Source organism: Mytilus californianus, unplaced genomic scaffold (assembly GCF_021869535.1).
Source record: "Mytilus californianus isolate M0D057914Y unplaced genomic scaffold, xbMytCali1.0.p SCAF_4, whole genome shotgun sequence".
Lineage (NCBI taxonomy): Eukaryota > Metazoa > Mollusca > Bivalvia > Mytilida > Mytilidae > Mytilus > Mytilus californianus.
This window is the reverse complement of record NW_026262690.1, coordinates 25,194,680-25,208,858: the sequence shown is the minus strand read 5'-3', so window position 1 is coordinate 25,208,858 and position 14,179 is coordinate 25,194,680. Positions and strand designations below refer to the sequence as shown.

The window sequence follows — 14,179 nt, the reverse complement described above, 5'->3', positions numbered from 1 at the left end:
TTTTTGTCGTAAATTCTTGTATATAGTTTCCCGTGTGAAAATTCAATACAATGTATCAAAATCTAGAAAAGGACAATTATTGCTGTCTATAATAGATTAATTTGAAGAAAATTCCCTTGGGTAAATTTCCGAAGCAAAATTAGAAAATTCTTGATTATTGAATGCAAAACATATCATCAAGGTAACGGTAATTGTTTTTGCTCGTTTTAACATGGGTAGGCATTTTAAAGAAGCTGATTCTAGAAAAAGAAACCACCGTAAATGAATAGGCTGACGTCAGAGCAGTGGTTTAAATTCATTGGATTAGAATGGGTAAGAAAAGGAGTTGATTAAAAATTTTCGGAAACAAAAGGCCTATGTCAACAAATAGAGAAATGTAATTCTTTTTTTCAGTTCGACTTTGTAATTATGACCATATCTTATCTGAGGAGACTAACGTGACTAAGAACTAAAACATACCTTAAACACATCAGAAGACATGTCCTAGTCCTAAGACAGCTTTGATGACATGACCCCAGGAATGAAGATATATAATCTTTTATTAGATATATAATCTCTTAACAGTAAGACGCAATTAAAAATCTGGATTCTTTCTTAAAATATTCATCCGATTTCCTATTTCTTATATATTGAGTGAAGTTTTTTTCCCTTCTTTTTCTGTTTCAATTTTGTGTGCTTTGCAAAGATTTTGAGATCATGAACCATACAAAATTATAATTTTATTTAAATATTTATTTCAACACTGTGGTTACGCTTTCATCGGGGGTAAAGTGGGTACGTTTTTACTGACCATATCGATATATCAAACAAAGGCTTGTTATTGATATTTAATCAGTTCGGCGAAACTATTGAGGAAGTAGGTCTTAATTTTGGAAAATAAAATAAGGTAAGGCTCACTGCTTATTTAAAAGAAAGACCCGTTCAAAATTCAAATGTGAAAAATCTGAAATTTAAAGCAGCAAAACAAAAATAACATATATATAAAATCAACTTGTAGTAGTAAATAAAATGAATTGGAGTAGGAATGCAGTTTGGGAATTTTTTCATTGAGTGATATTGTTTAGATTTTCATATAAAAACAACACAAGGATTCCACTAAAATGCAATTTTATACAGCATATATGTGTAAAATGTCGTTAAAGACACTAAGACGTCGCTCTTATTAAAAGCGCCGATTTTGTTCAATACCTGTCAATATGAAAAAGATACTAGGTCATGATTGACAAAATACGTTAACCCGGTTGCCGCGGAGCATTTTTAAAACATTTTTTGTGGGTCATACGAATATTTTGTTTAATATTTTATTATAAAACATGAAATGAATAATTTTCTACGTATATTACAGCATATCATGAAACTGTGCAGTACATGTGTTGCTGACAGAAAAACGAAAATTATATTTATTAACAAAAAATAAGTAAACAAATGTGCCAACATTATTATTATATGAAAATTTTCCTTATTTTTTGAATGATTCATTTTCTCATATTGTTTTATCAATCCGGGGAAAGTATTTTTAATATGTATCTCAAAATCACAGTTACCTTTAGGAAAAATACCACATAAATTGATATCACAGCTTCAAATGTAGATGTACTTTGTTGTAACAAAAGTATGCTGTATATCTAAACATATAACCAACTTATACATTCTTCAAGATGGCTTTAATATGCAATTTGAAAGTTTTTGGTAAATAGAGGATAAAACCTAAAGAAAAACACGTTCTTAACCAAAACGAACATTCTTTCAGAGGTAATGCTGTAAGTTACCTTTCAGATACAATTTGATTGATTTGTGTTACATAAATGTTTGAAAAACGTTTTGAAATTATTTGAAATATTACTGTTTGATTTCCTTGATACGTATAGTTTAAGCCTTTGTATAAAGTTTGAGGCCTTCGATAACCTACAGCTATGTAGATTTTTACCTCCTAATTTTGTGACTGGTTAATTGTCTCAACATCAATCATTCCATTCAGCCGTATTTTTTTTTATCAATGATACAATATTTGTTTTTTTACTATTGTTGTAAATTAGAAGCAACAGTAGATTGCCGATGTCCAAATCTCGTAAATATATTTGGAATAACAAACAAAATTAAAGTAAACCTGAGGGAATTGCTTGAACTCCTAACTTAGCGAGACCGACTGTGTCGACATGATAACCGTATCCGGCTATACATTGATCACCCGATAAGAGAATCCAAACTCAGTCAAAATGTTTTAATAGGGAATAGAACACATACGGTAAATTTATAAATTAGACGTTTATTCTGGTATCTAGAGATCTGTCCGCGAAAAGATGTTTTCATGTGAGTTGAGACACAGACATGTCGTTGTGGTCAACCAGTTCATATTAATGTCCATAGCAGTCTTTCTTCTCAAAACCCTGCTGGATATTTTTGTGTGTGTCAGTAAGACATTCCTGTTTATGTAGTTTGTATAATTTGAAAACTCATCAGAGACCAGGCTGAAAATAAACAAAACATTGATACCGATAACATTCTTTATGGACCTGTTCACAGCCCGACGTCTGCAGTATAGAAACTGTCGTTTGTTACTAAATTTCAATCCTGGTATCTATGATGAGTTTATTTGTTACCATCTGCCATGATTGTTTTTCATTATATTTGAAACCTGAAAACAAAGAGATATGTAACGCGTGTAGTAAGGTATACTCAATACAACTTCATGGCTAGTTACAGCGCTGGGTTCTTGGTTTTGATGCAACCGTCACATGATAGACGGCCTCGGTGAGGTCTGTCGGAGATCCGCTAAGTATTACAACTTAATTTTTACAGCTTTAAGAAATACATCAATTTCTAACACTGCAAGTTTTAAAGAAAGATGTAAATACAGCTATTTTAAATTCGAATACTTAGTTTTGTAATTATATTTCAACCGTTAATTGGAGTGTGGTGCGTTTTAAGGATTACCACATACTATAGGTCATGTTTTTCTTTTCTTTTAATTTGGTTGTTTCATTTGAAAAAAGTTGGAATTGTAAATGTATCAGATAATTTATGTTATAATGATAATCTAATTGTATGGATTGTATTTGCCAAAAAAAGGCTCATGATTGGCTATGATGATCGAGTATTCTAATTATTTGTTTACAATACTTCATTTAATGTGACTGTATCACAAGATATCTCCCGACCCTATACAATGAATATAAAATTTGAATGATATTGCTGTCAAAGTAATGACAGATTGTTTTAAAATACAATGACATGGAACTTCAAATTGTTATGGAGGCTTATTTCTGTCGTCGTGAAGTCGAATTGTCGAGATAATTAAAGAGGTTTGTTTAGATAATTATCGCGGCAAGTCGACTTAATTATCTCGACAACGACGACGGCAGAAATAAGCCTCATCAAATTGCTATACTTATAATGCATCGTGTAACGATTCCCATCTACTAACGCATTAATAAAGGAAACGACAGAAACTGCATGGAAATGTAAATTTTATTTTGATAGGTGAATGTGGTCAGTTTGGCCAGAGCGCTTGGTTCTACGCAAGTAGTGTTACAGCTGCACGAGTTTTAGATTCTGATGTCAGAGGAATGTCGGAGATTGATCTACTGACTTTTAAGAAACAAGATTTAAAATCCCATGTAGGAAGTGAACAAGCCAGCTTTGTGTGTTGTACCATATAGCAGAAACCTTTGTTACAGTATATAATGTTATGTATAAATATACATGATTACCAGGAGCGGATCCAGGATTTTTGAAAGGGGCGTAATTCCCGATAATTGAATTTTTTTTATATATATCGTGAAAACTTTATATTTGTTTATACTTTTTGCGACCAAAAGATGAGGGGGAGGGGGGATGGGGTGGGGGCTGGGTCCGCCACTAAGTAATAAAGAGTATTAGCATTGGGTCATCTACTTAAATCGGTATCATGAAATTGAGAATAGAAAGAGGGAATGTGGCAAAGAGACCACAACCCAACCAAAGAGCAGAAAACAGCTGAAGGCCACCAGCGAGAAAATCCCGCACCCGCAGACAAGCTTTAGCTGGCCCCTAGATAAAAATGTGTACTAGTTCAGAGAAAATGGACGTCACACACAACTCCGAAACATATTGATGAACAAAAATTAAAAGAAAACATACAAGAATAACAAAGGCCAGAGGTTCCTGACTTGGGACAGGCGCAAAAATGCGGTGGGGATAAACATGTTTTGAAAGATCTCAACCCTTCCCCTATACCTCTAGCCAATGTAGAATAAACAAACACAGCAATACGCACAGTAAAACTCGGTTTAAAGGAAGTCCGAGTCCGATGTAAGAATAGGTAACAGAAGAAACTAAGCAAAATGACAATGATAACATAAATTTACAAAGGACTACTTGCAGTCACGAACATGCCAGCCCCAGACCTCAATTAAACTGATTGAAAGAGTATGTCTTCATGATATGAAAATCAAGCAAAATCCCTCCCGTTAGGGGTTTAGTATCATACCATCATAAAATATATGAGAACATAGCCCGTATCATTTATTTAGCGCAAAATTCTTATTATTCCCATTATAGTGGATTGTATATATAATTTCAACGTTAACGATAAATAAAGATGATAATTATGACTGAAAGGATGATTGTAAGTATGTAAATGTATTTATTTTTATTCATGAATGATATATAATCGAATATGTAAACAGAGGCGGTTAAGAGGGGCGGGGTGACCGGGGCCTCCTTATGGAGCTACATTTATGGTTAATCTAGACTTTTTACCTATTTCAATCCATACTTTTTCTAATTTGGGGGCCCCTGACCCCTTTCAAAATCCTGGATCCGCAACTGGTAACGAGGAGATATTCAATAATACCAAGGGGAATAACTTATCTCACATTTTGCGTATATTTTTGAAAGAAGAGAGATAACTCTACTTCCTTTACATTACAATATCGATGAGGTGGCAGAAACCAGTTTTTTTCACTAATTCACGTGCAAGTGCATGCCAAATTAAAATAAAATCTGTAAATAAATCTGTAAGACTTGAACATGCCTAGATATTTTTTGTGTGTTATGAATTGATTAAAACTGATAGTGAAGTACTTCTGGTCAATGTTTTTTATATTGTTTCTTTATCACGCATTACCTACTTTTCCCAGATAACGGACAAAATCATGGCAAATTTTCAATTTTGCACCCTATTCCAGACCTCATTGCATTAAATCTGCTAATTACTGACAAGAATATCATTCAAAATCATCTAATTTAATCACTTGCACCTCGAATAAACAACAGCGGAACCTATCCTTACCATCAAAATTTGACACTTTACACTGTCCTTAAAGAACCAATTGTTTTGACCAATGGAAAACATGATAAAAATGTATAGCTAGCCTTCAAACAGTATGTATATGGGACTCTAGGTTTTTCATGTCAAACAAAGATAAAACCATGAATGTTGCATATCAATGAAAACAGGGAAGCTAGCATTGTGTAATGCAAACTTAGAATTTTAAATCTTTTTATTTATCACTGCCCAGTGAAGTGAAAAAGATAGCCAAAGTTTTTTAATACTAATTTTCTACGTGGGACACTGGCACAGAGGCTAAGAACTGGTACCTGCCACCTTACGCATTTTTTTTATATTGTATGTGTTTGACTTTTGATGTTATGTACAAGTTTATTAGTCTTTTTTTAATTAAAAAATCTTAAATGAGAGTTATATTTCTTCATGAAACAAATTTTACAAGCTTTCAAAGGAAGGTGGTGTCTTTGCGGAATTTCATTCAAAATTCCAGCCGTCACTGACAATCACAGAAAAATGCTTAAAAAATACTTAAATGTGTTAGGCACAAATAAAAACCATATAGAATTATTATGTAGTAAATTTTATTAAAAGAAAACATGTAAAAAGGCCAAGAACATTACATGTCTATGAAAAAATATAAAAAATATTACCCCACTTTTCAAATTTCCAGAGATTTTCAGTTCAAAATATGTAATAAAAGTATAATTTTATCCAAGGCATGTACTCATATGTTAAAAAAAGTCCATTGAACTAAAAAATAAATTGCTATTTGTGTTATATAATGTTACATTCATATACCTCACATTGATTTATTATGTTAGATTTAATATATGACAGTCAAAGGGAGGTAATAAGTAAATATTTTGACAGCATCTATCAACCTCTTTTAGATGACTCAGCACAGGACATAAAGTTCTAAATCTATCAAAACATATGATTCAGAGATGTTGAAACTGTATCCCTTCTATTTTAAATTCTTATTGCACTCTACTTTGTCAAATTGACCCATCATAAATTCCTTTCCATTTCATACAAACAAGTTGTAAGTGATAGTCGTTTCTAATTTAAAATGGTTTATTCTCGTCGAAGTTTCTTAACAAATCGTTCAAAGCAAAAAAAAGTGTTTCAGAAGGGACATAAACACTTTCCAATACACAAGGATTCTTAGAAATCAAATGGAAACTGTTCTTTTTCTTCTGATTTCAAACGTCCAAATTCACAGGAATACAATGATGCTGTAAAAGTTCTGAGTGATAATCAAACAACAGACACTAAACATGCTAAACACCTGGTTCCTTCAAAAATGAGACCTGAAAAAGATCAGGAATGTGAAAATTTGAATGATTTTTCAGTTTCTGAAGATTCAGAAGAAAATATAATTGTAACACTTAAAAAATTAACAAATCTTATCATTGAATTTATACCGCACAATTGTTCGCTTTCTAAACCAGATGTTGTCATGTCGAAAAGGTTGGGTATTTGTGTTTCAGTAAAAGTAGTATGTACAAATTGTGGCTTCTCGTCTGAACCTGTAAAACTTTATTCAACAATGAAATCTCCTACAGGCCCAGACAGTGGTATACTAAACAATGCATTGTTGATACCAGTGATCAAATCAAAAGTTGGGATCTCAGATATCATTACAATAATGTCTTGCCTTAATATTCAGTGCTTAAGTCGGACGGTAATGCAAAGAGAGGTCAACAAAATATCAGATTTAATGGTTGACATCAATAAAAATACAATGATGGAGAACCAGGAATATGTGAAAAAAGTCCTTGAGTGTGCAGAACAAGACAATTCCTTTGATGCGGAGGTAGATTCTTCTTTTAACAATCGCCCGCAAGCTGGTTTTGAAGCAGCATCTCAAACATTCTGTCCTATCATCGAGCATAATACAAGAAGGAAGCTACTAGTAAATTTGATAGTAGCCAACACGTTTTGTCCAAAATCAAATTGTAATCATAACAATGACAAATGTAAAAAAAACTACAATACTGACGAGTCAATGTCTTAACTGAAGGGAAGTTTGTAAAACGACATTTAAATGAAATAAACAGTAATAAAATTTTAAAAGTACGTTCTGTTACCAGTGATGCCTCTGCCCAAATTCCCAAATCTGTAAATGATTATTCTAAAGGCAATAACATACCGATTCGCCACTATAAATGCTTTGTCCACAAGTTGAGAACCTTACAAAAACATGTGTGAAATGTAAAACTAAGCAGCTTAATGCATGGGTTCGACAAGGATATTTTTGTAAGAAATTTGGCAAGTGGTATACTGAGTTCACTCTAATTAAAAGGCTCTCTGCCAATGAGTGCAGTTTTATTGAGCGCGACAGGAGAGCAGTTGAAAATGTTATTCATTGTTTTGCAAATGATCATAGAAACTGTAGGAAAGATTCTCTTGTTTGCTCTGCTCATTTATCTATGTATAATACAAGCTACTTGCCATATGCCAGGCATTTGGAACTGAACCAGAATGACATAAAAAAATTGAAATCAGTTTTAGGAAAGAACTTTTCTAACTTTGAGATACAGAAAATTTCCCGTCGATCAACAACCAACAAGTGTGAAAGTTTCCATAGTAAGGTATTTTCATTTACACCAAAAAATACAATTTGGACCAGGAATTTGGAAGGTTTATGTCATTCTGCGATCCATCCCTTATCTCTGGGAAATGGGAAATCATGTATGTTACTTGGAAGCCATATGACTTAAATACAGAAAGACAGACCCATTTATCAAAAATATGAGACTTTGTGACAAAACGGGTGAATACCACACATTCAGAAAAACTGTGCAAACGAGAACATGATAAATGAACATCAATACGCTAACAGGAGAGACTTTACCTGAATGTTACAGTAAACATTTGGGTATCCATAGTGTAACAAACATTCTGCATTATTTTTGCAAATCTTGCGCTTGTTATTTATTCTCTGTGGTTCTATGATGAATGTTCTTTCCTTAAGCACAGTTCATTGTGACATAAATGTGAAAGATTCAATTTATGATCCATTGGATTAAAATTGTCAGAGATAAAGTAGCTGAGTCGATGGGCAAATATTTTTATTTTTTTCCCTCTAAATCTTGTTTCATAAACTCCATAGCCTTTATTCTGTTGCCCTGTACAGAGCAAACATCCACTGACTAATTGTTTTTGTTTCAAAAACAGAAAAAAGCTTATTTTTTTCATTTTGTGTAAGCTGACATTTAAAAAAGTCAGACAATTGGGATATTTACTTATTTACACTATGAATATACAAAAAGTGCTGTTTTCCACTGAAAATATAATCAGAAAAACATTGAATCATTGTAAATTATTGATTACTATACATATTTTACATTTTGGAATATCATATGCTTACTGAATAGTCAACTGTAAGTAACATTTTTGCAGCAAACACACTCTTTCAACTTGTGTATAAAACTTGAAAATCAGTATCTGAATAGAGTTATCTTCCTCGAATTTCAATGCATTTACAAAAACCATGAGTTAATCCCTGAAACTGTATTTTCTGATTGTTTTCGGGGTGATTTAGAGTGAAAACACTTGAAATTATTTTTAAAAGGTGAAATTAACCTTCTGCCTTCCATTTTAATTTCATCATCTATGTTAATGGTGGCAGAAACCAGGTTTTTTTTCATTAGTTCACGTGCAAGTGCATGCCAAATTAAAAAAAAATTCTGTAAATAAATCTGTAAGACTTAAACATGCCTAGATATTTTTTGTGTGTTAAGAATAAATTGAAACTGATAGTGAAGTAATTCTGGTCAATGTTTTTTATATTGTTTCTTTATCCCGAATCACCTACTTTTCCCAGATAACGGACAAAATCATGTCAAATTTTCAATTTTGCACCCTATTCCAGACCTCATTGCATCAAACCTGCTAATTACTGACAAGAAAATCATTCAAAATCACCTAATTTAATCACTTGCACCTCGAATAAACAACAGCGGAACCTATCCTTACCATCAAAATTTGACACTTTGCAGTGTCCTTAAAGAACCAACTGTTTTGACCAATGGAAAGCATGATAAAAATGTATAGCTAGCCTTCAAACAATATGTATATGGGACTCTAGGTTTTTCATGTCAAACAAAGATAAAACCATGAATGATGCATATCAATGAAAACAGGGAAGGTAGCATTGTGTAATGCAAACTTAGAATTTTAAATCTTTTTATTTATCACTGCCCAGTGAAGTGTCAAAGATAGCCAAAGTTTTTTAATACTAATTTTCTACGTGGGACACTGGCACAGAGGCTAAGAACTGGTACCTGCCACCTGAGAAGTTGGATATCAGTACTGACAGGTACTATGAAGATTGCCGTTCTTGGTGCAACAGGTCCCACTGGTTTGCAGTTTGTGTTGGAATCATTGAAAAATGAGCACGAAGTCTTTGCTTTGGTGAGAAATCCTGAAGGACTTAGCTCAGTAACGAACGATAAACTTAAGGTATGTTAACGGTACATGTGAGATTTTGAAAAGCGATATAATGAATTGGAATATATATCTAACAAAGTTTTAGGCGAGTTCAAATTCAAGCAGAGGTCGCATTTTGATATATAAATTTAGGATACACAGTAATTTTTACCTGTTCATATGGTTTTTTTTTAGGATGTTTATTTGTAATGTGCAGTTTGTCACATCGTTATTGAACATGTGTTTGTAGTGGAAAGAGATCGTCACCTTGAACAAAAATAACACAATATATTCAGAATAATTTTAATTGCCCATTATTGTAACAACATAAAAGGTAACAGCTGGAATGGGTTTTTAATAAGCGCAGACTTTTATAGACTTGTACATTTTTATTAAAATTTATACGTTTAACATCATAAATGATCAAAATCGATAATACTGACAGCTTCCATAAATGGTCTTTTATATAATGATGTCCTATATGTTAAGTTGTAGTATTTATAACATTATAAGAACGAATTTGCCGATTTTTCCCGTATCGATCTTTGCTTCATCATAAGCTAGGAGACTGGGCCCCGCCCAAAATTAAATCCCTAGTTTTTTTGAGATTGTACACTGTCTTTTACAGAGTACTTTATAGTGTACTCCCAAGTACTGAGTAAAGTGATATAACTGATAGACATAGTCATAACAACATCATTAAGAAAAAACAACCTAATTAATCTATATCTTTATAGGCAAAAGAGATTGTTGAGCGACCATTGGTCATTGTAAATGTCCATGTCACTTAGTAAATCATTATGATTTGTCATAGTGATAAGTCAGTCTATATACGACGGGTCTGGGACCAATATTAAATATACAACGCTTTCACTTTTTGAAGAATGTACTGAAGCATCGACCATGCATATTTTATTAGGCATTAGTTTTTTTCTAGGGAAAACATTAGTTTTCAACTTTATTTTTTTCAGTAACCTACAGGAACAAGATTTTTTTAAAAGCAATATTGTGTACCAATTTTCAATTGAAATAATCTTTTTTTCCCACTTAATTTTTAAAACAACATTGTTTAAAAAACATGAAATCAATTTTTTGTTGTTAAAAAAAGCCCGCCCCCTCCCTCACAAAAGATGACCGGCCGGTTTCTTGTTGTGAAACGTTGATAGATTTGTGTAAAGCAAACCACAAAAATCAAATTGTCACTGTACAACCCTATATGATGAATATACATGGATAGGATGGCTAAGAAATACGAAAGGGGTGATCAAACATTGTCACATTCACGTAAAATTTAACAAAAAAATAGTGCAGCAGAATACAAGTAAGGAAGCTGATATATATTGAGACTTTTTTCTTGTAAGTAGTTATTTGGGTTGGATGTGGACACACTACATTATCTGATGTCATCATTTATGCCCTATGGCCATATCAATTCAATACTTTGTCAAATATTTAGGTTGAAATGATAAGATTGAAATATACAGTCAGTGAATACCAACAGATATTTCATATCTATCTACATGTATCTGTATAATTTAATATATAATAGCTTAAATAAATGTATTTATAGGATCTTTGATTTTGATTGGTTGAAAGCTAGTGTGAAGTTTTGTATTTTATCATACATGTATCAGATGAATTTCTTTTATATTTCACTGACTCTGAGATATCTTATTAATACCCTCTCTACAGCAATATTTACTTTGCTAAGACATATATATACCCTTTCCCCTTCAAGTAGACGTTTGATCTTTAATGCGGCTGTTTTTGCTAACATCTGGAAAGCAAAAGAATAATGAAATAAATTTTCGAATGTTTAACTTGAAAATCTCTGATCGGTATTTACGTCTTTAAGCCCCACATAGTTTTTTGGTCTGTGCGTCCGTTCGTTCGTCCGTCCGTCCGTCCTTCCGTTCGTTCGTCCGTCCGTCCGTCCGTCCGTTCGTTTGTTCGTCCGTCCGTCTGTTCGTTCGTTCGTTCGTTCGTTCGTTCGTTCGTCCGTCTGTCCTGCTTCAGGTTAAAGTTTTTGGTTAAAGTTTTTGGTCAAGGTAGTTTTTGATGAAGTTGAAGTCCAATCAACTTGAAACTTAGTATACATGTTCTCTATGATATGCTATTTCTTATTTAAATGCCAAATTAGAGTTTTGACCCTAATTTCACGGTCCACTGAACATAGAAAATGATAGTGCCCGCTTCAGGTTAAAGTTTTTGGTCAAGGTATTTTTTGCTGAAATTGAAGTCCAATCAACTTGAAACTTAGTACACATGTTCCCTATGATATGATCTTTCTAATTTTAATGCCAAATTAGAGTTTTGGCCCCAATTTCACGGTCCACTGAACATAGAAAATGATAGTGCGAGTGGGGCATCCGTGTACTATGGACACATTCTTTTTTCTATAGGGTTATTTGTGTAAAAATACCGTTCATGAGAAGAAATTTCCCCTCGTTTATAGCGGCTCAGGAAAGTTTACCTCTACTGCTTTTTTTCTCTCTCACAAATACCCCTCCCGACCATCCTATATATGTACCATGTATAGCTAGTGCCTAGTTATCAGACACTGTTACTATGCATACATAATCACCAAAGTATATTATCAAAACGTATAAATACTGTATAGAGGTACATGTATACAGGCTAGTTTCCCCTATATTTATTCTACTCACTTGTTGTAAAAATAGTGGAATTTAATATTGCTGAGTGTAAAAAAGCGAAAACCTTTTACTGTAAAAAATTTTAAACAAGTAAACATATATCGGCACTTTATGTTGTTAGAAAAGGACAATTTTAATACATTTCATTACAAGTTTAACATTAAAAAAATGAATCGGAAGGACATCCTTTTTTGTATCAGAAAGACAATGCATAACCTAACTTCCATCAAAATTTTGGCTAAGCTTTGAAAAGAAATACTAGTTTAGCGTTTGTGATTTAGAAATATAATTTATGTTAAAAAATACAACATAGTGTTGCGAGAACCACAAAGTACACACACGAATCTGTGACCAAGTACATTTTAGAAAATATAGAAAAACTTTTTGAAATAGGTTATGTGGTCATAAAAATGATAAATTGTCCGTAAACTGGTCATACTTCATTTTTTGTTTAACAAGGTGAAAGAAGTGGACATCCTAAAAGAAGATGACTTGGTGGAAACTTTTAAAAACACAGACGCCGTGGTATCTTGTCTTGGATGTCGACCAAGTTTTTTAGGATGGTCTCCAATCACATTTTATTTAGACAGCATAAAACCAATTGTCAACGCGATGAGAACTGCAAACAAAAAACGTCTTATTTGTATGTCTGCTTGGGGCACAGTTAGTAAGTATATTTGTGTTATAAGATAAAAGGCATTTGATTTATTCTTTACAAAAGTTATGTTTTACATATTGTTTTTTTAAGTTCTTCCGTATTATGTTATTTCGAATTTTGTGCGCTTATTATACATAACCTGTATTTCAAAACCAACATTGACTCTGTTTTTACAGACATAAATTTTAGAAGAAATTTTCCAAATATGGTTCCATTTGGCACCATGATGGATCAGTCTTAAAAAAGTCCGTCAGACGTCAGAGCAATCTCCGACAACATTTGTAAATGCATAGTATGACTACCACCAAATTAAATGACAAGTCAATAAAAAAAACCGACTTTATTTAACTGCATGATCGGAGTCAGGTGAACGATAGTGTAGTCGGACCCTCTTATAGTTTAACAAGTACTAGCTTAATGCATATATGAAGGAAGAATGTTGATAACGATGAATGGCTGTTTAGTGTGAAGTAGCGAAATTAATCAGGAAGAGAACATGCTAATATGATGTGAATACGATCCCTGCTTTGTACTAGACGACACGCTGATTCGGGTTTTTAATGTGCTAGTTCACAAGAAAGACATGTCACCCTACCCGTACATATTATTCTGACTACTAGCCGACCAGTCTTTGCTCTTACTCTTACATGCCGTGTGCTTGTCTGAGAAGTAGCAACTACTAATTTTTTTAAAATCAAAAGTGGAGTAGCAAATTCTTCTTTTTCGTTCGACCTGGATGAAAAATCGATCCAACAGATGTGATGGTTTGCACTGAAGTGCGATGGTCCGTTCGCTGAAGTATGATGGTCTAAATGTCTTAAATTACAGTTTGACACTAAATGAGAGATTGTCCTCTTTAATTTTTCTGCATATAAAGTATAAACATAATTCTCCGTTAAATGTTTATCTTTACATGCTTTCTCTCACGAGTTCCACGTTTAGTACCGTAATATCATAATGCGGAAAATCTGTCTGCGGACAGAGAATACCACGCTCCATCATACATAAAAAAAACAAATCTTCTTCTGTAGATTTTGAAAATAATAGGATGCGTTACGGAAGGCTGAATTCCATTAAACACTCCCACTTTCTGGTAGCATTAAAAGTTTATATGCCCAACATTAACTTGTTCTCATGATGAATATGCATTAAATATTAACGACT

General features: G+C 33.0%; 1 protein-coding gene across 7 annotated transcripts in view; it reads left to right on the top strand.

The window, feature by feature from the left end:
- LOC127737770 (flavin reductase (NADPH)-like) overlaps positions 1–14,179 on the top strand; it is a 68,942-nt gene that overhangs the window by 14,923 nt on the left and 39,840 nt on the right. For 3 of the 7 annotated variants that reach the window (XM_052248677.1, XM_052248676.1, XM_052248674.1), the window contains exon 2: positions 12,817–13,024. The exons of 3 other annotated variants lie outside the window; for them this stretch is intronic. In XM_052248677.1, the coding sequence (XP_052104637.1) occupies positions 12,817–13,024 (208 nt within the window). Of the gene's footprint in view, positions 1–9,538; positions 9,737–12,816; positions 13,025–14,179 lie in introns of all 7 variants that reach the window. One more of the 7 variants, XM_052248673.1, reaches the window with a different exon arrangement.